General features: G+C 42.4%; 1 protein-coding gene across 6 annotated transcripts in view; it reads right to left on the bottom strand.

Annotated features, from left to right (window-relative positions):
* The window catches only part of CTNND2 (catenin delta 2), a 702,624-nt gene extending 699,440 nt beyond the window's left edge, over nt 1-3,184 (bottom strand). For 3 of the 6 annotated variants that reach the window (XM_052781641.1, XM_052781649.1, XM_052781663.1), the window contains exon 1: nt 1,607-2,082. In XM_052781641.1, the coding sequence (XP_052637601.1) occupies nt 1,607-1,643 (37 nt within the window). In that variant the 5' untranslated portion in view covers nt 1,644-2,082. Of the gene's footprint in view, nt 1-1,606; nt 2,085-2,648; nt 2,703-3,065 lie in introns of those variants that run through there. The other 3 variants (XM_052781625.1, XM_052781615.1, XM_052781635.1) reach the window with 3 other exon arrangements.
* Nucleotides 3,185-25,130: the final 21,946 nt, after the last annotated feature.

The following is a 25,130-nucleotide window of genomic DNA, read 5'->3' as shown; positions in this document are numbered from 1 at the left end:
CAGAGACCCACAAGTAGGATGTGCAGCAGCTTTCCCTGGAGACCTGCACCTAACTCCCTCACGCCATGTCATTTATACACTGACCAACTAACTAGGCTGTTTGAGAAATATCAACCCAGCCTACGTGAGTTAGACTATCAGTTCATTTTTTAAGACAGGATGAATACACCCCTAAATACAGGATGACGAAGATATTTCTCCCTCTCTTGATTTTGCAAAAGCCCACAACAGACTTACATAAACTCCATATAATTCTGGGTAGTCCTCTCGCTGTCTTGAGGTACCTAAGCCTTGACGTACCCTATGGAGAGGTTTGCTCCAAACCACAGCTCGGGCCGATTCACTGTTTTCCCTTTACATACAGACTACCTATACAGACTGTGAAAATAAACCTGCAGTGTGAAGTTTCTACTTTATCTTGTTATTGCCAATAAAACGGCATACGTGTCTTAAGGGGCACGAGTATCAGTTACTACAGCCGACAAAGTTAACAGCTGGGTGTTTAATAAAGGGGCTTATTCATTTCTAAATATTTTCTGCAAGTTTTGGATATTTTACTATAATGCGTAGGGTTAATCACGACACCCTGAATCAGAACAAAGCACACCCTAACACTTAAAGTGTGAGAAAGAAAATGCCTCTGCACAAGATGCTGTATTCCAGTCTTTCATGGAATTCCAGTCTTTCATTTGCAGGGGAAATTTAACATGGTTTCTAAAACGATCCCTCTTCAGGGGTTTTTTATTTTCCTCCAAGATCCCCGGCCAGATGAATTTGTGTATTACACGTACTGCCTGTGCTGCTGCACCTCCTCTGTGGCGACTGGATTCAGCTGAAGCTACGCTTTGACCGATCGATGCAAGCACATTACACACCAGAATAAGAGTAAGGTGAGGGTAAAGGGAAGAAAAGCATCTTTCCTTTCAGCCATTAAACATAGATCAACGAAACATCACAGTGCACATCCCGGCTCGCCCCCCCCGCCCGCTCCTCGAGCGCAGGATTTCGCAGACGGTGGCTTCAAAGGAAGAAACACACACACACACCCCGCCGCACACACAGACAGACACACACACACACGGAGGCAGCAGCCGCCGCTCGGAGCCGCCCCAGGGCCCGGGCCATCGCGCAGGGCCGGGCGCTGCCCCCGCCCGCGGCTCCCCCGGCCCCTTCTTCTTTCTCCTCCTCCTCCTCTTTCTTCCTCCTCCTCCTCCTCTTTCTTCCTCCTCCTCCCCGGCCCACGACTTCGCTGCCGTAACGAGCACATTAGTGCAGGTCGCCGGGAGACACGGTGCCGCGGATGCCCTACATAAGCCACGACTAACGTAGAAAGAAAGGGAGGAAAGAGATAAGGGGGGGGGGGGGGGGAGGCGCGGGAGGAAGAAACAAGGGAAAATAACGCACTTTTTGTTACCTCTCCGCTGAAGGCACAGCCCCAGCTCCCGGCAGCCCAGCCCAGCCCGGCTGCCTCGCCGAGGGGAGCGGTGCAGGAGCCCGCACCAAGAAGAAATATCACGCAAGCGGGAAGGGGGTGTGTGTGTGTGTGTGGCGGGCGGAGGGGGGGGGGGGGATAACCTGGCACCATTACGGCGCCTGTCGTACTCACCGATCGGCGCCGATTCAGCCTCCTTTCTCCCAAACATATACCAAAACCCAACAGCAAATCCTCAGTCCGCTAGGCAAGGGTTGAAGGGGGGGGGGGGGGGCGAGCGACGGCCCCGGGCTTCACCGCAAGGTCCTGACCTTGCCCAGCTGCAGCATCTTCGGCTTGCCGCCCCCCCCCCCCGCCGCGGGGCGGGCGTGTGTGCCCGCGTCTCCCCACGTCCGTGCGAGCCCGCTGCTCCGGCTCCGAGGGGGGGCTCCTCCGCAGGACAACTGCCCGCCGACCGCCGGGGCGAGGCGGGCTCCGCATCCACCGCCCCGCCGCTTCGGGCGAGGTGCGGGGCCGCTGCGGCGGCGGCGGCAGCGGCTTGGGGCAGGCTGCTCGGCGGCAGCCGCCGCCGTAGCGCAGCGCGCCTGACGGGCGCACCGGCCGCGGGATGTGGCCGAAGGAGAGACAGCCGCCGCCGCCGCCGCAGCATCTGCCGCTGCCTCCCCGCTCCCTCCCTCCCTCCCTTCCCGCCCGCCCTGCCTCCCCGCCCGCCTCCGCCCCTCCCTCCGTCCCCTCCCCGGCAGGAGCGCGGCCGAGCAACCGGCGCCGGGCGGGGCCAGGCCGGGCCGGCTCCCCCCGGCCTCGCACCGCACGGAGCCGCGGCCTCGCCGCAGAGGGGCGCGGCCCGGTGTGTGCCCCCCCCCCCGCTCCCGGGGATGGGGTCTCTGGTGTACGGGGCGGCGGGAACTGGCCCCTTCCACACACCACCACCCCCCCCCCCCCGTCAGTGACAGCGGCTCCCGCCGCCTTGGGCCGGGTGACTGGAACTTGAGGTCTGCCAGCCCGAACGGTAAAAAGCAAGAGGGAAAGCGGGAGCCGCGTCCCCTGCTCGCTTCTCCCTCCCCGGCCTCGGGAAGCCGGGGTGGAAAAACCTCCCGCCCCTTCGGAAGACTTCTTGCCGGCAACGAGGATAAGGAATATGGAAGTCGTGTTGACTCCCGTGCATGCTTAACCCTTTGCGGAGAAACTTGTGTAAAACGCAGTTGCCAGCACTCACCTGAAAGTTGCCATTCCATCGGTCCTCCTAACTCGCCGCGCGGAGTTTCGGCACCTGAGGGAAAAACACCCGCTTTTCCTTGCCGTCGCCTGAGGGGACTGCCGCTAATTCCCGCTCGCAGCCAGCCGAGTTACCAGCGCAGCGATCGGGAAAAGCCCCTTTACCCGGCCGAGGCGGCGGGGCGACGCCCCCCCCGCTCCACCACCCGCCTGCCTGCCCCCAGGGCCCGGACCCCCGCGAAGGGGGGGACGGCAGCCGCTTCCCAGCAGGCGCTTCCCGCCCACCTCCCCACACACCTCCCCGCGGGGCCCTCAGCGGCGGCCGACCGGGCGGCCGCCCCCCCCCCCCCGCCTCAGGAAAAGGCGCGGGTGCGAGCGCGGCCTTCGAGCGCCCGTCCTCCTTCTCCGGTCGCCTCACCTGGTGCGTTTCCCGCTAGGGAACGGCCGCGGAGCTGCCTGAAGAAATCATGGCAGGCGGGCGGTTTCGCAGCCTGCGGGCTTCGTGAAAGGCGTCGGTCGGTTGCCGGCGGGCTGAGGCGGCTCGCTGGCGGTGAGGGGTGGCCGCCGCCGCCGCTCGCAGAGCGACTCGCTGCTGCCACCTCTCGCTTGGCCTGATGGCAGCTTTCCCGAAGGCGGCGGGTGAGCGGGAACTTCACCTCAGGCAGGGCCGGGGGGGTCACCCCGCCGCTTCGCCGCCGCGGGAGGAGGCCGGGGGCTGCGTCTTCCCTTCACCGCTGTCCTCCTGCTGTGTCCAGCGCCGGGAAGGCTTACTTTCTGCCCGTGGCCTCTCTTTTTTTGGTTTAATTTCCCTACGTAACTTGTCTTCGTTCTACCTCTGCCGTTTACCCGGGGAAGGATTAAAGGCAGAATTTTCTGCGCGCTGCCTCGAGGCCGGCTGGTTTGTCGGCTGTCTCTAGCCTCGCGATAAGCAAGCTCGTCGTCATCTGCTCGAAGATGCGCCATAGGAACAGAAGAGAAAATTAGTGTTGAGAAGAGCCTACTTAAGCGATTCAAGAAGCCGTAACGGTAAATAGTTAAACAAATCTGTAGTAGTTAAGAGTTTGTCCATCCGAGTCTTTTCCGCATCTGACACAAGAAGCAAAAGTTGATTCCCCCGTCTTTGTCCAAACTTGTAACAGCGGTATCGGGCCTGCCCTGGCCATCTGAGGCTGGAAAAATCAGCAGCTGGAGGGCATAAAAGCTGCCTCCGTAGTAGCCTAGCCCACTGTTTGATGACTTGACTTGATGATCTTAGAGGTCTTTTCCAAACTTAATGATTCTGTTCTATTCTATACAGATTTTTTGGAGACTATTTTGTTCTTACCCTGTTTCCCTCTTCAAAGTACACTACGACGGCACTTAGGGACATGGTTTAGTGGGGGACTTGGCAGTGTTAGGTTTATGATTGGAGTCGATGATCTTCAAGGTCTTTTCCAACCTAAATGATTCTATGATTGTGTGATTCTATGATTAGGGCCCTTTGCAGGGAAGCAGACTGGTCTTCCAGTCTGAAACTCCTCATCAGACACGTAACCCAGCTCTCCCATTTCTTGACCGATGTTCTATCTTCCAAAGTATTGCAGAGTAAGGAGACACCCACTGGCAGCTACCCTTTCACAGGACGAGAGAGAGGGGAAAGAAAAAAGCAACTCATCATCTGCATCTGGAGGAAGAACGTCATGTCTGTTAAGTGCAAGACATTGGGTTTGTGATTCCCAGCCTGAGATAGGCATCTAATTCTGGACTGAAAGTAGTGTATTACCCAGTAGATACCTAGAGTCACTATCTTACTGTTAAACCCCACGATGTACTTGATAATAAAATTACTGGGTGTCATAGCATCTTAGATCCACCACAGCATCATATGATCCACCTTCTGCAGCCCAACCTCTTCTCTTCTTCAGAGCTGAAAGGTCTTTCTGTCAATAAAGGGAGAGGAGACAGAAGGGCTAGAAACAGGCTGTGTCCTCCTTTCCTTCCCGCTGAAATGCAGCCATGTAATAGGGGCACTTCATGGCCCTGCACATTGTACGCATGTGGCCTAATTGTAGGCTGAGCCGAGTGTGCTAGTGAAGGATGCACCTAAGACACCCGATTCTCCCCACACTGTAAAGGTTGCTCGGGTGCCTGTTCTGATGTGTAAGTACTAGTCTGGCAGCTGTTGGCCTGGAAGTTAAATACAGTAGTGATAAAGGTATATAGCAATGAGGACACTCTGTAAGGGAAGTGAGGGTTGGAGGCAGAAGGGTTTGGGAGGAATCTGGGAGGTGTCTGAAGACATCTGCTTTTCTCTCACAAAATTTCCTCCTTTGCCGTCACTATCTTGCATGACAGGGCATTCATCTTAAGACATCGCAGGATTCACAGAGCCACTCCGTCTCCTGCTGCTTATCTCCCCTGATTCTCCCTGCATCACCTTTTCAACGTTCCCTGACACCAGGGGAGGTCAGAGAAGGGGCCAGGACTGAGCCCTGCTTATGGAGATGGAGAAGGAGTGGGACAAGGGAACTAAACCAGATCTCCAGAAATGGCTTTTTGCTCCCATTGCTGCTGTCTCAGAGGAAGCATAAGGGAGAGCAGTGAGGGGTAAGAAGGTAAAAAGGAGTGGGACTGACTTCTGGAAGGGGTTGCCCTTCCAGGGACTGTCTGCCTACTTCTTTCTCAGTTACTAAGCCTCTTGTTCTGGCAAGCCAAAAGCATAGATAGGTGGAGGCTGTTCACTGTTTTGTCGGTCCCAGCCTTCTCAGATATAGGCAGTCTGTTATCTTAGGCTTACCTGGTCCGTGCCTAGGAGCCGTGTATCTACCCTAATCCTCGGTTAACTTCTTTGAAGGTTTGTTTGAGTTTTTTTTCTTGAAAAAGATGGATAAAGAAAAGGAAATTATTATAATATCAAGGGAAATATTTTCAAGCACAGGAGCATCTTTGCCATTTATATTTGGCTGTAAGATTTACAAAGGTTCTTGAGGACTTAAGTTTCTATTTGGTCAAAATAATGACAAGTAAAAATTTTAGAAAATAAAAAATGTAGTAACATGAATAGATTTAAATCCAGTAATAGAATTTCCAGATAATTTGTCTTCTAAATGACTGTATTATAAAGAACAACAACAACAACAACAAATTTTTTAAGCTTAGGCTCAAGAGTTGCATGTTACTATAGTTAGTGGCCAGTGATTCTTTTCCCATCCTGTTAACTAGAAACATGGCTTTTCTTTCTGGCAAGTTTCATCTTCAGGTAAAGGATGAAGCTAGCAGTGGAGGAACACAGAGAAAAGTCCATTGGTCAGCAGTTAGACAAGGTATCTAAAATATGGGATACCTAGACACAAGCACTAGTTGTGTCTGTATGTTCTGTCTCAGTGTAAACCATATTTAATCTTGGTTTAATCCTTCTTGGAACAGAGCTTGGGGCTTTGTTTTCTGAATTTTTGGACAGACAGGAAAGCATTTCTTGGCTGGTTTGGCTTGTTTACTTTTAGATCATGTTTAAAATTAAATGTATACTTTAGATGAAGATTACTGAGATCCTCTGTCATGGTCAGGGTCCAGCAGCCTCCTTTGTCATGCTGCAGTCAGTGGGAACTGTCCGTGCTAAGAATGTAACTGAAGTAAAACTAGGTCTATGAAACAGGTTAATGTCTCAGGCAATCTTTAGCAAGTCTGGAATAAAATCAGGAAAACATGCTTTTCGCCCTTTTTAATAAACTGAAAAATCATCTAAGCATAATTAGTTTTTCAAGTTTAGAGCAATACTTTAAAAAGTTATTGAAATTATTGTCTTATCACTTTCTAAGAATTATTTAAAGATGGAATTACTAAAAGAAGTTGACAACATCCATTGAAAAGTATTTCAGATAAGAAAGAGCATGTTTCTGGAGGCACACACTATAGTGTCTTAATGAAACCAAAATGGGAATGAATTTAAATAACTGATTCAAATTTCTTCTCTCTTATTTGACTATGATATTATCTTCAATAACTCAAGTCAACATTGAATTACAGTAATATGATTTGTGTTTTCCATTCTTCCTAAATCGTTACACAATATTACATACAAAGTTGCTTACCTAACAGCAAAGTACATGTAAATCCTGGGATGAGGATGGCTTTCTATGCAACAAAAATAAAATGGCAAGAGAAGGTTTGCACGGTTGTATTTGCATAAGCTCATGTCCTGAGCTCATGGAAATATTGTTTTAGCAGTAGTCTCCTGAAGAAATATATGGTATTTTCTATTCTGAGGCACAGCTGGTTTTGACTCAGTCTGGTTATGAGTAAATCACTGTTGAAGTACTAAGCTTGACTGGCAATAGGAGGATACAACTGAATTTGCAGTACCTGCAGATTTTGTAAATGAATCTATATTTGCGTTGGGAGAGTTGGATTGTAGGTACTGATGGCAACTCTCAGTTCCCTAGGACCTGACTGGGATTTTCTTCTTTCCAGCTTCATCCAGAGGTAATCAGATAGGCAGTTATGAGCAAAATCTGTCTGAAACAGCTGGGTTAAAATCTTTTTTGGACCTGCTCAACTTTTAAAAAGTCATTTTAAGAATTATTATTTAGCTAATAGCTGCCATTAGTTTCCTAAGCAATTTGGCATTTTCCACATTTTGGATTTTCATGTAAAATTATGTAAAAAGGTAAAAATTCAGTTGAATTCAATTGTCTGTCTCAGTCACAAACAATCAGCACTCTTATTCAAGGTAGATTCAGGGGACTGCATTATTTAATAATAAAAAATCTTTATCTAAGTGTTCCTGATTAATGATCCCATTGGAATTTTACTCAACTCCAAGGGAAAACATAACGAAAATACTAAAGGGGTGAGAAAGAATGTGCCTGATTATTCCTATCAGTTAAACACATCTGAATTAAAGAGGGTTTGGGTTTTTTTATGTGGTGTTTTGGTTTCTTTAACTTTGTCTTTTGGAAGACGGAAGGCCAGAAGTTGAAACAAAATTTAGTGTAATGTAAAAATTGTTCTTTCCAGCATCCAGTAAAAGAAAGTTTGCTGTTATAGATTCATATCCTATACATGCACAGGCTATACAAAGAGCTGAACATTCTGAAACATTTTCTAAACCCTAATCCCATGAAAGAAAGTAATCTCAATCTGTCTTCATGTGACCCAGTCTTATGAGCCGTACAATGTCAACTCAGCTGAAAATTACAATCTAGTTTTAATAGTTCAAAACTCGTTTATCCCTATTAGTGTCGGTTGAAATGCCAAACCATTCTCAGAATGTATCTCTTAATACATTTAGAGCTGCAAAAGCATTTAGGATTAAGGTATAACACTTACAAAACTGTATCGTACCTATTAGATTCTTTTCCCTTTCCACTGTATTTGTATACACTGTGGGTTGAGTAAGGCCATCTCAACGATAAAGTCCATCCTGGAAAAGGCCAAGTAGAAATCTTGCCACAGATTCAGGAAATTATGCTCTTTGAATAACAGTTAGTGAAACATACTGATTATCCTTTTCTTTAATCCAATTATGTGTGAGTTTTACTTCATATTTTTCCACAGTGTGAAAGACTGTTAGAGTTCAAGGAACCAGTAGATTCAGGATCTACTTAGACCTCAGTAAAGACTGAGATATTACTTACCCCGAAAGCAAAGTGAATGACTTGGCGTATCTTGCAGTTACGGAGCGCTGGCTCATTTTCTAATCTAGTCTCTATTATATTTAGTCAGTAGCAGGAAAGATGAAGCTAAATTTACTTGGCCATTAACTCCATGAACATTGCACTCCAAAAGTCACCTGCTTCTGCTTTGCCCATCCAGCACGGCTTTAAGTTCCTGGAGACTGTTAATCTGTTTTCCCAGTGCTGAGGAGTCTAGGGTCTCATCTGACACCTATTCAGATCCTTTTTCTCAGTTGCATTCCATAGTTACACTAGCAACTGTTGTGAAAACCCAAACCATTGAAGCTCTGTGTGTATACAACGGTTAGCAAGGACTCCTTGCAAGAATTTTCCTGCTCTTCAAAGCTTTTTCTTAGTCTTCTTATGTCACATGTACATTAATGTTTTAGTGTACAGGAGGACACTTTGTAATATTCCTTGCATCCATACCTGGAGTTTCTGGAATATGCTCCTGGTGCATTCAAAGTGGTTCCCCCACCAGTGGCACCAACGCTGAAGTCACAGATGGGCGCTGTCTAGAGAACGCTGTTTGCAACGTGGACCTAAGGTCCTGCAGCATGCCCTGTACGTACTGAGGCCCCGCAACTACTGTGAACTTTAGTGCTGATATAGATGTCATGTGAACACAGAGTCCTGTAACCTTAATAGATCTCAGCAAACTGAACCCCAGTTTTCCCCTCTTTGCACTGTACCAGTGAGTAATGTAGATACTCCCTGTTGGAACAAAGGCATTCAGCCATGTGGGCCAAGAAACTACTTCATTTCATTTCTTTTTTCAGCTGAACCCTTCTGTACTTCATAGCTGTGAAGCAGATGCCTGATTGTCTCATGCTTTGACCTGATAATTCCCTCTGTCAGACCCCAGAATTAATTTGTCTAAAAAAATGTTGGACTGTGTCAGATCATCTGGTTCATGTGTGTTAACCAGTCTTACCACTTTTTCCTACAGGCTATCCTGCATAATTGGATTATCTCTAGTCCTATACGTGATTTGTACTAGAGAGGGATATGTTTGTCATCATCCCATGGAGTTTTCAGTAGTCATCTTACTTATTTAGAAAGAATAATTTTCAGCAATTAAGGAACATAAATTGCTGCAGTTTAAATGGCCATTCACCTAAGAGTAGAATGGATGAGTGTGCAATGGATAGGGACAATGCTGAATTTTTCTTATGAAAGTTTTCCACATCACAGTTTTCTACCTGGGAAATTAGATTTTCACAATGATGTTGTAAAAATGGAAATAATGAAAAAATGAGTGAAACAACCTTTAAACAATTATAAATTGTCCAGCTTGGTACCTTTGTCGAAGGCTGTTGCTATCCTTCTATGTTCTTTGTGATAGTTTTCAGCATGGCTTTTAATTGCATCAAGAAAATATGTGGAGCACATGGGGCAGGATGTGTTTTCCCTCACTTCCCATTCTACTCCTGCTCCTTTGGTTTCAGGGTAACAGCTGTTGAAGGAAAACTTGAGTTTCTTACCCTATGCTTTTTCAGCAGAAAAAGTAACTGCTTATTTTCGTCTAATCCTGTTACTGAAATCTCTGTATTTCTGCACACCTGACCTCCCTTGTCTTATTTTTAACTTAGTGGAAAACAGAAAGATATGTTTTATCAGCACCACCTGCTTAAATTAAAAAGGAAAAGATAACTGAGTTTAGTATTCTCTTACCTTTCATGCAAGAAGAAAAAAAAATGGAAGTAATAAGCTGTAAAGTAGTACAAAGTACTAAGAGGGAAATAAGAAGATGTTTCTAAATCCTAATGTAAAGATTTCCTTTTTTTTAATCAAGAACTTATTAAAAATGTATTTATATTGAATTTATTTAGCCAGTGACTTTGCCTGGATTTTGGAATTCCCACATCTTCTACTGTGGCCGTACACCATGAGAACAGGTGTAGGTGTTCAGAAGTAGCCTAGTTAGTCCTAGCATCAGTCCTTTTGGAGAGATGTTAAAAGTATACTGTGACAGCTCTGATGATAAACTCAACAGCAAGAATACTTTTAAAGTGGTAAAATCTTTTAACTGAGTTACAAAAAATCTTTGACATTTCCCATGTCAACTGTGTCCCTAAAAAAAAGCTACTATTGTCACATACAGAGTTCAGATGGCAAATCTTTTCCTTTTTTACTCTAGGATATCAATTTAGAAAATCGTATTAGATTCAGTGACCTTTGGTTACGTTTATGTTATTTTGTGATGCCTGGGAGATTTTTCAGCTGTTATAAAGCAGCAGAGAATAGTACTGTGCTTTTGGAAGTTTGAACATATTCTGTAGAAAAATACTGGTGAGCAACTATCCATCTTTGGATTCTGGTTTCCTGTTGTTTATTCCAATGAGTGAATGACAAGGCAGTTGCCAATCTAACCTAATACTGCGTCAAGGAATTGTGTGTGACACAGTGTAGACTCTGATCTTCATGCCCTTAATATGAATTTTAAGTTTAGAATGGACTTTCACTTTGTAGAGCTGGCTCTCTGATTCTTGTAAAAAAATCTATTAAGCCACAAGACCAAAATGTGAGGGATCTCATCTTGCTGCCGTGTCATTTTAGTAGTCCACAGTGGCTAAAAAAAATACTTTTTAAAAGCTACAGGTTTTGGGTTTGTACACAGAGCTCGGAAGACTAATGCCTCTTTATAGAATGCAGTGTGTGTTTGTAAGTATTAAAATGGCAAGCATTAATTTGAACAATATATACATTTTATCCTTCACTTAGGTTTCATGTGTAGAAGTAAAGGTCAGTGTATTACGGTGAAGAAAAATACTTTGATATGTAAAGGATATTTCATCAGCGGTTGTTTAGTGACTTGCTCTTCGGGTATAATACTGCATTAGTCTATTATAAGAAATGTGATCTGGAACTTTAATATATCTAATAACAATCTCAAGATTGTTACAGTAGTAGGGATAGTAGACCATTAGTATGTTGCGTTTAATATATATATGAGACAGTCATTAGAACAGATGATTGAGGGTCAGGAAGCTCTGTTATGAGTCTTCACTGAGTCAGGACATGTCCGTAACTTCCATACAACTGGTTTCTACTTTTTCACTTATAAAATGGGGATATCACACACACTAATGAACTAGACTGAGGTCTTTGCATGAGGGACAAGATATAAGCAAGGTACAAAAATCCTTGAAGATAGCCGGTATGCTCCAGACCGGGCAAGTACAAACAGCCACCACAACACGAACTGCAGTGAAAGGCAGACTGCCCTGACTATGGCAGTTATGCTGGTAGGCTTCTCTTCTTCCACTGGTTTGTCAGGTGGTCTCAGCTTTCCCTCTTATGAGTATCATCAGCAAAGAAACATGATGTTACTGGAAGAGGTGAGGTTGCCAACCATATACTGCAAATTCCTATATTTTGTTGTGGAGAATGGCCAAAACGACGTACTCCTGACCATTATGGTGACAGCCCTGACTATTCTTTCAGACCAACGCAGACGGTGGAGCTTCATTAGCCTTCCAGAGCAATGGTGAATACTCTTTCACAGATATCACAGGTGCCTCCTTTGCTCTTGATTTCCTGTCTCTGTAGATCCATCATCACCTGATTTCTTTTCACCGTTGTTGTCTACCACAGCCAGCTTTGTCATCCTTCAAATTTCTTTCCTTTGTGCTACTGAGCTCTGTACAGACCTGTAGCTACTTTCAGGTCAAATTTCATTTCCAGTACCCTATTGACTCTAAGCTATACTCCTTTATCCTAAGAGGCTATAGGGACTTTCATGCTTATTCTTAGGGTCCCTGTTTTTGTTTTCTGTCCATCATCACACTCCTATTTTTCTTAAGAAGATGTAAGAAACTATGACTACTTAGCAATACATTTAGACTTAGCTCTCTGCTTTCCCTGAAGCATTTAGTCCATTGTCTGTACCTAATCTTCAGTGGCTTAATGGCAAGATGGTGTATAATTAAAAGGCGAGAATACAAGAAGATTATACACCTGGCAATTCAGAACTGCTGCCTCTTCCCCCTCCTCCCCATCATTCTTGAACAGAAGTTATAATATAGCTATTACTTGAGGAATTTCAGGGTATGTATGAAGGGTTGCCAAATCCAGTGGAGTTTAAAGCCCAAGAGATTTCTCCTACCCCGTCTGTTTTCTGGTGTTCCTGTTAGAGGGATCATTTGTTAGCAAGGTTTAGCACGCATTCCCAATAGATGCACAGGCACAGTACGCACACACAGCAGGCCACACAGATGGACAAAGCATGCACTCACACAGCACCAACACCACTCACACAGAAATGAACAACACAGTGCAGTCCCGTCCCCCCTCTCCACAGTTTACTTGTGGACTTTCATACACCTTCACTCTTCATTCACAGTCACTCCTAAATTCATGGGTCCCTAGAACCCATGACAGGTCTGCCCAGGATCCATGTCCAAACCCATGGCCCCATTTAACCCATCTCCAGGTCTGACCTTGTATCTTTCCAGATTCTGGTCTCTTCCAACTTGCCAACTAGTCCAGCTTAAAATGTGCTAGTGAGTCATCTCCACACACCTCCACACAGAGAGCAAGGTCACACAGACAAGGGTGAGAAACGGGGTTCAAGGAGATAGGACAGACTGCAGCACTCAGGTGTGGAACTCAGCTGGACAAGAGTATTGACCCTTTCCCTGCCTTTGGTTCTTTCCCCTAAACATCCTGTAATAAGTTTCACCCATTCCCATAAGCCCCTTAAAGACTCTGAGAATAGGTTTGTTTTTTCCTGTGAGTCCCATGATACTCTTGTTCCCCCTCTGGACCCCTTCTTATCAGTTACAAAAAGCTGGTGGAACCAAGGCTTTCAGTGATTCATTCAGTTGTGTTCCCTCAGTCTGTGACCTGAGAGATCTGGTCTTTGATACTGTCTCTGTTATCTCTTGTTCCTTAGGGTCTGTGTATCTAGGTGGGGTTTATTACTTTTTCTGTCTCTTTTTGTTTTTCAACAATATTCTCAAGAAATGTCCTTACATTACAGGTATCTACATACCCTTTACATTTCATGCAGCTTTTACCTTCCACGTATCCTTACAGTACTTATTAATATTCTGTCATGTCTGAGCAACTAGAGCTCATCTGCTTGAGAAAACTGATCTACAACCAAAAAATAAGCCAATCCTCTTTGTCAGAGTCACTTATTAACAAGATTCTGAGGATAACATCCCCCAATGTTCTCCTAAGCAATAAAATAAGTTTTTTGCAGACTCTGAAGAGAGCAACAGCTACAGAAAATTACTTTGATTTTTACATGATATATTACTGGTAGAAGAAATACGCTGATATTAAAAGAAAAACACCTCTGGTAACAACAAGTAACTAGCCACTTGGATTATATCATAATTTAACATGAAGACTCAAGAACGACTCCAGTCCTGTGGGCTTTTAAAATACCCAGTAATCTTCAGATCTTTTACTGCTGCCTTGACAGCTTTTCCACAACAGCAACTGAGAGAGTCTGCGTATTCTGCACAGGACTCCTAGTATTCAGCAAAAAAATGGAAAGCCACAATATTTTAGCTGCAACACTCTACATTTCCCAGAGTATCTTGTTGAGCTGTTTCTTGGCAATTTCAGTGCTGTAGTGCCTTATGTGAGAAGAAGTTGCACATGAGACTTCATTTCATATGATGTTCTTCATCTGCAAATCTGAAATTATTGAAAAGCTCAGTTTTCAATAATTATTTTCTCCTACAGAAAGAGGATACTTGATGAACACAAACTGTTACGTTGTCATGGTTTAGCCCCAGCCAGCAACTAAGCCCCACACAGCCGCTCACTCACCTCCCTCACAGCAGGATGGGGGAGAGAATCAGAAGGGTAAAAGTGAGAAAACTCATGGGTTGAGATAAAGACAGTTTAATAGGTAAAGCAAAAGCCGGGCACGCAAGCAAAGCAAAACCAGGAATTCGTTCACTACTCCCCACCAGCAGGCAGGTGTTCAGCCACCTCCAGGAAAGCCGGGCTCCAGCACGCTAAGGAACAGTGACTTGGGAAGACAAACGCCATCACTCCCAACGTCCCCCCTTTCCTTCTTTCTCCTTCCCCAGCTTTATCTGCTGAGCATGACGTCCTATGGTCTGGAATATCCCTGGGGTCAGTTGGGGTCAGCTGTCCCGGCTGTGTCCCCCCCCCAACTCCTTGTCCCCCCCCCAGCCTCCTCACTGGTGGGGTGGGGGGAGAAGCAAAACAGCCCTTGGCTCTGGGCAAGCACTGCCCAGCAATAACAAAAACATCTCTGAACTATATCAACACTGTTTTCTGCACAAATCCAAAACATAGCCCCATACTAGCTACTGTGAAGAAAATTAACTCTATCCCAGCCAAAACCAGCACATATGTGAAGGAAAAAAACCAAAGCAACTGAACAATTTTGTCTCAGTTTTGATTGATGAAAAAATTTTTACCTGCTGTAGCAAGCCTGTCAAGATATTCCATAGATCCCAACACCTTCCCAGAGGCAGCTTACCCTTCCCTGTTGTGTCTCCGTGTGACACAAGCCAGATCTGTTCCCTCACCTTGAGTCAATCAGAATTTTGAATGAACTATGGATTTGAGGGACTTCTTCCATCTAGAGCTCAAAGCAGTCAAAGAGTGGGGAGGTGGGATTTAAAGCCGTTTTGTCCTTTCCAAGAATTGCATCAGAAAAGCAGAAACTTTCCTGTATAAGGAAAATACATGCATTAATAAAAATGGTTTCTGAATGAAATGGTATAGACTTTTACAGCCTACAAACTTTAAAAAATCCTGCGGAAAGGACCAGTATTGCATCTTACATAGAACACAAAAAAGAACATATCTTCCTAGGACTGGTGACAATTTTGTTCATTGCAGATTCCTAAGAGGTATAGATTAAGGTAACTTCCCTCTAAAGTCCATCCCCACATGGCGAGACAGCCAGCCAATCTAGAGGTCAAGATATCTACCAGGTCTACTGCAGCTCCACATTGGAAAACCCAGGGAAGGAATGGTTGCTTCTGGAGACAATCTTTTAAAGGATATGTATCTCTTGCTCAGGCTCAAAATCCTAATAAAGAAGCATTATTGTCCAGATAACTATTGTTTTCTGGTGTTATTTTTCCATAGAGTAGATCTCATCCTTTTCCCAAGTGTATCTAAAGCCATTAAAAACTCTAAATTAGATCTTACCTTGCCTAAAATATTCAGTACACATAGTTGATACTAAATTTTCTTCTCCTTTCCTGCTATATGGAGAACAGGACTCGATAACAAGTGCACAATGTGGACACATGGGTGTCTCAGAAGAGTGCCGTCTTTCAAAAATGATCCTCTGAGAGTAACTTTTTTGTGCTCACATTGTTTATCTCTTCCCATAGGACTGATTTCCAACAGGTTGCTTTTCACCTTTTACTTGCTTAACGGCACACTGCATTTCTTACCGCTGAATTTCTTGTTTTGTTGGATCATTTCTGCAATTTGTCAAAGTCATTTTGAATTCTAATGTTATGTTTCAACATACTTGCAGCCTCACCTGGTTTTCCATCATCTGTGCATTTAATAAGCTTGCTTTTTACTTTAGTATCAATTCATTAAGGACAAGATTTAAGTAAAATCAGATTCTTAGCAGACCTCTTCTACTGTGGATGGTAATTCATTGATAGCTACCATTCTGATTACAGTTTTCCAACAAGATTTGCATCCACGCTGTTCCAGATTTTATCCAGATTGTCCTGCAATAAATTTTGTCTAGATCATGCCTCCCTAACCTATTTATCAGAGTATCATGCAGGACATCATTGGAAGTTTTATTATTGTCATGATAGGGAATATGTTTCTATGTTTCTGTGTTTCCATTCCATCCACAAGTCTCATTACCCCACTGCAGAATAAAATTATATTGATTTGACACATTTAATTTTTTACAAATCCACATTAGCTGCTATTAATCCTGTAATCTTTCAGTCTCTTCTCTACTTGCAAATGGTTTAGTTACTTGTATCAAGGTTACTCAGGGTCCACAATGAAGCTGAAAAATCTGTAAAATCCCCATGAAATCCTCCAGCTTGCTTCCTTTTACCATTCTTAGGGTTAACCTGCATTAGGCTGCTTCTTGTCCCTATGAATTTTCAAAAATAACTACTAGTGAATGTGTTTATTTCAGCCAGTTCCATAAATATTTTAGAATGAAATTTATCAGGGCCAAACAGTTATCTTACCTAAATGTATTCAATACCAGTTTTCCTCTTGCTCTAGGCTGAGATCTTATCCCACTGGTGTGAAGTAATCAATTGTGGAAGCCAATGCTGACAGATGGGGGATTTCAGGGAGGCGAGATTCAGAAAGGGCACGAAATACATGGGGTTTCGTAGCCGTTAGTAGTTTCCTTCTCTGTTGTGTAATGAGCCAGGATTTTTTTCTACTCTTCTACTAGAATGCTGTGCGTTTGTAATTGTGGTATGTCTTGTTGGTTTCATGGGGTTTATGCCTTGGTCTTTTGTTTCCACATGCTTGCCTATGTTATTTTGTATTCATCTTTAGCAGTCTGATGTAGTCTTCACTTCCTGAATTCTTCTTTTGGTTGAAGTAACTGAAGAATTCATTAGTTAAATCAATCGCTTCTTATCCTTCCCCTTCACTGCACTGTAAGATTGTATGAAAATATGACTCTGGCTTAAAAGTCACGTGCAACGTGACATTCTTTCAGAATAGGTGATGCCTACACAGAAGTAGATGAGATGGATACAAACTTAACAGAGAGAGATATATAGCTAATAAAATAGAGTTAGTTAGCTTTTTCTAAATCAGCTGTGTATCTTGTTTACATAGCATGCAGTCATTGGAATTGTTGGAGTTTACCAATGAAATATTTTAAGATTAATGCAATAACCTTGTCTAAGAGAGCATTAATGCCTATTTTGTCTCTCACCTGTTTTTATAAAGTCTGTTTTATAACCCTACAACTAGTTCATTAATGCTGTTTTGCAAACAGTGCTAATACTAGTCAATTATACTAGCTAGCATTTGACAAGACCTAGGAACACCTTACAGATTACCGAGTGACTACATGAGCAGGAATTTATAGATACAAACAATGCTGGCATTTCCATTTATAAGTGTTTCTGACTGTTTTTGTTTTGATTACTTACACACACATGCACATAAGCGAGACTCATCAGCTCATTGTAGCTTGAAACTTGACTCAGTCTGGCAACTGATGCATCTACAGCAGATCAGCTATTCCTTCGTTAAAAGCTGTCACTACGGCCTGTAAGAATTATTATAATTAACGTTGCAGAATTCAGTATTGCTGGACAAGGGTGGGTCCCCTTATGCTGAAAGCATTGAATAGCCTCAGTGTTTACATAATAAATGACATCTGGCAAGTCACAGTATCTTGGTCCTTTGTAATTAGTAACTTTTTCTATTAATTCTGGAGAAAAGATGACCATTCACTCTACAAAAAAAAATTATCTAACAAATAATATGCAAGAAAAATAAAAGAACTTAAGTTTGCGCTGTCATACATGCAAACGGTGAGCACCAAGGGAATGTCTGTATTACATACCTCAGACTGTGAAATATCACCACATTTTATCTGAAAAGAAAGGCTTCGAGGGTCCATCTGACCTCCCATTCTTCCTCTGTGATTTGGTCAGAAGAGAGAATTCATCAAAACTCCTTGTCCTGTGATCCACAGTGAAACTCCCATAGCACTACAGCACCTGCTTGTAGCCAACAAGATTTTTTACAGTATCTAGAGTCTCAAGACCTTTTGTAGCCTTCTTTTTATATTGGATTCACCTCTGATGTGCCTGATTTAGAGGTGCAGTTGCTCTTGTGCAGAGAAATTCCTTACCATTTCAGGAGAACATGCCATTGCACGAAACAGCTCTCTATCAAACTCCAGCCCCTGCTTCACAAAGCTTTCCCCACACTGAGAAGAACATGAGGAACCTTTATATTACTGACAGTTGAATATGTATTTCAAATTCACAGAGCTTAGCTTTATAGAGCGGAATGCTCCCACAGGCACTGACTGAGAGTAAAATGGGCTAGGTTTAATTCCTAGTGTTAGTTTCTTACTCATACACTGAAAGAATATGCAGGGGAAACTAGTGACTAGCTAGTCACCGCTCTGCAGGCACAGCAGAGGGGGTGCTCCCGGCTGCTGTTTGTAGTGGTTTTGTTGTCTGCTCCTCTTCTGCTCTGTCAGAAGCTATCGCTATCGCAAGGCAGGAAAAGGGTTAGCCAAGGAAGGGTGGAAATTGTCCATTCAGCGGGTGTGTGTGCATTTTAGAAACCTCTTCTGTCCTGTTGGTGATGAAGGTCTCTTAAAACCATGGGGGCCAAAACTGTTTCTTCCTACCGCATGCCTCTGCCCACGCAAGCACGCACACGTGTGCACCTACATGTAACATGCCAGGAAGGAAGACATAGGGAAGCATGGGGGATAGCATTCTCCTATTATTTCAATGGCAAGATAGGGACCTCGAAATCCTTCACCCCGCACCTGTGTATGAAAAGGGAAGGAGCGACATGGTTCTAAAAATGCACCTCAGTTAGTTAGGCAGGTTAAAAGTTTCTGACCCCACCCCAAAGGTCCCGGAAAGTACGTCTTCTCCTCCAGTTTTGGAGCCAGGGCTGCCCAGTCTCTTCTATTGGCAGACAGTAACAGTGGCCAAGAAGAAAAGCAGGAAGCAAGGAGCAGGGCTCAAAGCGGGGGACAGAGCACCCCAAAATGACTGGGGAGTGTCCAGCACTAACTAACAGGTCAGTGTCCCCCACGTCACAGAGACCTGGACCATCCACATCGCATGGGTGCTCTGACTGTACCTGGAAGAAGGTAAATGAGCTAGGAGAGGGCAGCAGAAGGGCTGGGGTGGAGGTATGGGCCATATGTGCTCTGGCCGTAGTCAAACGGTGGGGCGTATGCAGCCTGCACGAGAGCTGCTATCACTTCTGCTGTAGGGCCTGTTCCCCTCTTGTCCAATGTTCGATGCAGTGGCAGGACTTGCTTCTGACTGCATTAGAACAGGTATTTTTGTGTTGTAAGATACAGTCAGGTATCATTTTGGACACCATTTGGCAGCTCCTAGGAAACAAATAAGGGTTTTAAATCTAGACACCAAATGAAGCTAGTGTTATTTTCAAAGGGAAAAATGCTGACAGGTTTTTCATTTTATGTTTGAAAACCATCTTATCAGAATGTGCCAGTGGTTAATTTTCCTAACATTTTATGTGTGTAACACAAAGGGACAATAAAAAATTGGGAAAGGTAAAAACAATCATAGATTGTTAGATAGACCATATGGTGAGGGCAGACCTTGAAGAACAATAAAGTCATCATCTTCTGGCCTTTAATGTTCATTTGTTTTCCTGTTTGTTTGTAATGTGCCCTGTGGCAGCATTATAAATCTTCTTCCTGTGTAATAACTCTTACTACTTCTTTTCTTGCAATTACAAAAGGTGTTTTATGTTTATCAGCCATTCCAGATAACACAAATCCTATCTTATGTATATCTAGAGCAGTAAAAAGATTGTATCAGTGCCTCATATAGTGTGATACATAAAATCAAACATTAATAAAGGCTTCTGACAATCTCCATCTGTTTGATCTTCACACTTCTCCCTCTGCTTTTTTAAGAGATAAAGTCTTGAAATATTTCAGTATTTCCTCTAACTCGTCTAGTCTGCCAATTTTTGTGTAGATCAGAAGATCTCGATTTATGAGTTACTTAGTCCTATGACCAGAGCAGAGAACAGTGTTTTTGTTGGGGTCATGGGTGTTACTTTTGTGTCTCTGGAAAACGTACAGAAAATATCTTGGGGCGCTTCTGAATCTGAGGATAAGTTGCTGCAAAGAGTTGACTGTAGGGTCATGGAAAGCCGTGGAAAGTGTGATTACATATACTGAGATGTAGGAGGAAAAAAGATTGAGAAGCTCTTGAATAGAATATCCAGTTACAAGGCTCCACTTGAGCTGAAAATAGAGTTACCATTTCACTGTTACAAGCATAAAGTATCAGTGCATTTTTTCATGATGCGGTTTGTTGATTGTCCATCTCAGCAGCTAAAGCACAGGAACTGCAGAACTTGATAACAAGAATTCTCTCTTCACAAGTGTAACCTTCTCTGACATAAATTAGATCAAGAAAATGTAAAAGTTAAGTATCTAAATCGATATTTATGTCTCTATATTTAGACCCCTGACTTAGCAACTACATTTCATAATTATGCTGTCCCCCAGTTCAAAACTAAATTCAGAGTTTACCAGGTTTAAAAAAACCCAGAAAATAGGAAGTATGAATCCATAGGCTGAAAATGATCAGGTTTTCCTCAGCTCTGTTCTTGCTTGTCTTCCACACATTACTTGCTGCTTTCCTGTAAGCACAAGCATTAGGCTACAGTTTCATGCTCTCACTGAGTTTAATGTAGAGGAAATAGATCTAAGATTCATACAGGAGAAAAAATATTAAAACTGTATAGTTTGATATGTGAGGAAATGGCCTTGCAATTAAACACATCTCAAGAATTTTCATGTAAAACGATGAAATCCTTGAAAGGATTCAACCTTTGCCTTGTATTAGTTCTCTTTTATATAAGTAATTATTTTCTTCCATTTGCTAAAAATAGTGTTAATCTTATTTTTGAAAAGATGAAAAAACGATGAAAAAACAGTAATGGGAACTTGTTCACATCATGGTATGAGTAACAATTTAGTGGTATTATGAACTGCCTTAGCCTAGGTCAAACTTTTATTCTTCAGGAAGATGTAATCTCATGTCCCACAGAGATGAAAAATCACTTAAATGATTGTACTCTACTGTGCTTTTCTAGGTGATGCCATATATGTCACAAAGAAAGTTTTCTTACCAATTTTCATTTTTTAATAGATCCTAATTCTGACATATGTTAGCAAGGGGGAATGTATTTTAAGAAGAAATAATAGAAAGTAACTCTATCTGTGTAATAAATGTATTATGAATTCATTTAATCAAATTGTTTCCTGTATTTTCACAGTGTAACACAGCACTTCTTAAGAGCATCAAAGCCAAGTAGTTCCAAAACAAGCATCTGTCTGCTGTTTATGAATGAAGATCAAACAGACAATGTTTTTTGTTAATTTCCTTAAGGAAGAACTGCTTCCCTGAAACTGTAGCCAATGGTTATGTCAACAAAACAACTTAGCAAAATACTTACCAATGGACTACGGGTTGATGTCAGTGCAGGAAGCATGTTTTGATAAAATAAAAGCTATGGGTATTTCTATAATTCCAAAAAGGAGCCCCGCTAAAGACTCTAGAGATCAAAGAACCATGATAGGTGTTCAACAGAATGTTTCTCCCACCCCACCAGTGTGTTCAACACTGGTTCATAAACAAATACAGACAAGTAGGACCAGGTAACCTATTCACATTTCCTTGACCGGAAAAGTCTCATTGCAGTTCTGCTACAGTGATATCCCCTGGAAAATTCCTGAGGAACTTCCTTGCTGAACTAGCTCTGAGGTAATCTTTTTCCGAATCAATCCAGAAGGAAATGTCCAGAGTTCTCACAGCACTTTTACTGGTGTTCATATCACAGATGTCTCAGATAGCTTTAAGGAGGTTTTCAAGACCTGGCTGGACAAAGCCCAGAGCAGCCTGGTCTGTATTGAACATTGACCCGGCTTTGAGAAGGAGTAGGCGGTCTCCCAAGGTCCTTTCCTAACTGGGTAAACCTATCACTCTGTGACCTCAATCTGATTTTTAAAATGTTTATTTACAGCCAAAAACCTAAGCAAAAGTGTGATAAAGTATTCCGTTACTTATGAATCAAAATTCATTTCAGGAGCCTGCAGCATTATCTACTTTTGACATATCAGCATAGTTCAAAACTGGCTTCTGGACCAGATGTGGCTTACGGGATGCCTCTGGCTGACTGCTGCTCACCTAGAGAAGAGGGAGTAACAATTGTTCAGAAAAATCAGTGCCACCTAAACATCCAGATACCTCCATATGTATTTGGTCTCTCCTTCCTCTGTATAGCAGTCTGTCTCTCTTTTTTATATGATCTACTAAAATGTCTTTTGTTCTCAAGCGATGCTTCCATATATTCTGCTAGGTCAAATTTCATTTCCACATTCTTTTACTTTATGATCATTGAAATTCTTTTATTCTTTAATGAATGGAAAGAAATTGGGCAATTGTCATTCTATCTTAGAAACTGCATTAAACTAAATTTTCTTTAAATTCTAGATCTGCATATCTTCTCCCATATCTGTTAAGACAAAGATTTTATGGTAAAATGATGGTTGGAAAAAAAGATGAAACCATGTGTTCTCATAATTCGGAAAAAAAAAATGTTCAAACTCAGATTTTTCTTCTTTTTATGCACAACTTTGATATCATTGTTAAAAAATGTAGATTGGGGTGGCAGGGGGGAGGAAGGGGGAAGTTAAAATTCAAGGGTATTTAATGAAGCAATTTGCTAAACCATCAGATAGTATTCTGCTGTTGAAGCTACCATCCTTTTTCATACATACACTGGGGATGATCAAACTGTAATTTTTTCTTGTTGAGTAATTAATGTGTGCTAGCACCTTTATTAAGCCACGAGGAATTCTCATGGTAACAAGATCATTTCTCCAAAAGACAATGAAACTTCATATGCACTTCACTCGCTGCACTGCTTTTGTCCATCATCCACCTGGATATTCCTCACTAATGAAAAGAGGTAAAGAAAGACCTTCTTGTGTTGTCTGGGCAGGCTCTTCAGTGAGAGTAGATGCACGTGGCAGCACACCAAAGGGTCACTTCTTCTATCGTCCTTGACACTTCTACCATCATGCTTTAGTATAGGGCTCACAAGTGGACTTTACCTAGCCAATCTACTCATTATTATTATTTCCTTCTCATCTCTTTAGGTCTTATATTCCATGACCTTAAAAAAGGCCTCATACCCACATTCTTCCTCCCAGGGCTTTCCCAACAGATGGCACAGGATAACCCTGATTGTTTTCCTTAGCCTCCTTCAGACTAAGCAAAGAGCCTCTCCAATGCTTTCCTCCCATTTTCTTGTAATCCCTAACTCCAGTGTTTGTCGGAGGGTCCCATTTGTACTACCAGTCCCAAAAATGCTTAAAATATGAGTACTCCTGATTTATCTGAAATCTATCTGAAATTATTCATAAACTGATAGGCATAAACAGATGTGTGTGTACGTGGCTGTGCATGCATGCATATGTCTGTGTATTAGAGGTATAAACAAAGGAGAGATTCTTATAGGAACAGCAGTGTTTCTAAGTTCTTGAAAATGGAGAAAACTGAAATATCAACAACTTTCCTGAGCAAAATAAAAATTTGCTTTTTATTTATGAATGCTACTTTTTGCTTAGAAGCTTTACGGGTAACAAGACAGCCCCTCTCCTGCTAACTGCAAATCTCCTCTTTCCTGTTTTTAAAACCAAAACAAAGACTAAGAACAAAACCAGTAACTATCACAGAAGAGTTTTTCTAGGTGAATGGTTTCTGTCAGCTCCCTCTGTACTCTTCCAGACTAAGATGGCCTTTGTAGCAACTTCCTGAAAGCATAATCTGAATTGTGTTACAACCACTGCATAAATCCCTTCTGTGTTTAATCAGTTGGTTGCCGCTTTACCTTTTTTCTGAACCATGATGTTTGGTCCATTATAACATTCATTTCAGCCAGGTGGATAAAAGTCTGAGGATCCCTATCCATGAATGAGTATATTCCTATAGCACCATCATGCGAGTGCACTGCTGAATCAAAGATCAGAATTCTTGTGGAAAATCAATAAGTTGTTTCATTTGAACTGAAATATCACCTTAGCTTCCATTTATGTAAACCTCAATGCTCTTTGGAGGTTACTTTGCACAACCTTTTTTTCAGAATATAATGAAAAATTAATTCAAATTGGCTAAGCATTGTTAGGAACCAAAATCTGGTTGAAGAATTTTATATACAGGAGATAATACTGACAATAAACTTCAGGTATGAGAGTGGCTGGTCATACTGCAGAGAAAGATTTTACCTTATTTTCAGTCTACTTAAGTCATTTAACTCTATCATAACTTGCAAGTATCAGGTACAGAAGAACAATAGGTTGAAAATAATAAATTCAGAGCTAATATAAAGCATTTAATAAGGAATCTAGTTCTTGCAACTAAAGAATATCGTACATTTTGAGCATTAGAGGCTGAAAAGTGAAATAATTTCAGTTGAACAACTTTCACAATGATTTAAAAACATTAAGAAATGAACGACTCATGGCCAGTTAGTACTTACATTTTACAGTAATACATACTTTCAGGAATATGAAACCAAGCTGCCTCATAACATTAGTTTCAGAATACAAATGTACTAGCAACTAAATATATCATAGTGTCAGCTGATAAATAAATACTGCGTATCCAGCTTGTTGAAGGTTCAATAATCAGTAAATATCAGTGCTATTTTACTGTGATGAATGACAGCTGAACAACTGGCCAGCTGAACCCCCTTCAACCATAAAGCAAGCTATCATAAAGCAGATATGTTTATTTAAATCCTTGTTAACACAGGATCTAAATAGTTGTGTCATCTAAGGAGGAGACAAGCGATGTATTCATATAATAAAGAGAACTGTGTATTAATATAAACTGATACATGATATTATACTGGGTGATGTAAAAATTACCCAGTGATGCATCTGACTCAAAACTCTTAAACTTTACCTGCTAAAATGTACTTAAATTCTTAAGTTGAATCATATGCCCTGGAATGAATTCTATCTAAAATAAAACATAAGAATAAATGGTTGAATGAGGTAAGAAATAAGACTATGGCAAGACTCTGGGAAGTGCATGATAATGTAAAAGGAGGGT

The sequence above is a fragment of the Harpia harpyja genome, chromosome 1, assembly GCF_026419915.1.
Source record: "Harpia harpyja isolate bHarHar1 chromosome 1, bHarHar1 primary haplotype, whole genome shotgun sequence".
In the NCBI taxonomy this organism is placed as follows: domain Eukaryota; kingdom Metazoa; phylum Chordata; class Aves; order Accipitriformes; family Accipitridae; genus Harpia; species Harpia harpyja.
The sequence above is the reverse complement of the archived record's forward strand: the minus strand, read 5'-3'. Positions and strand labels throughout refer to the sequence as shown.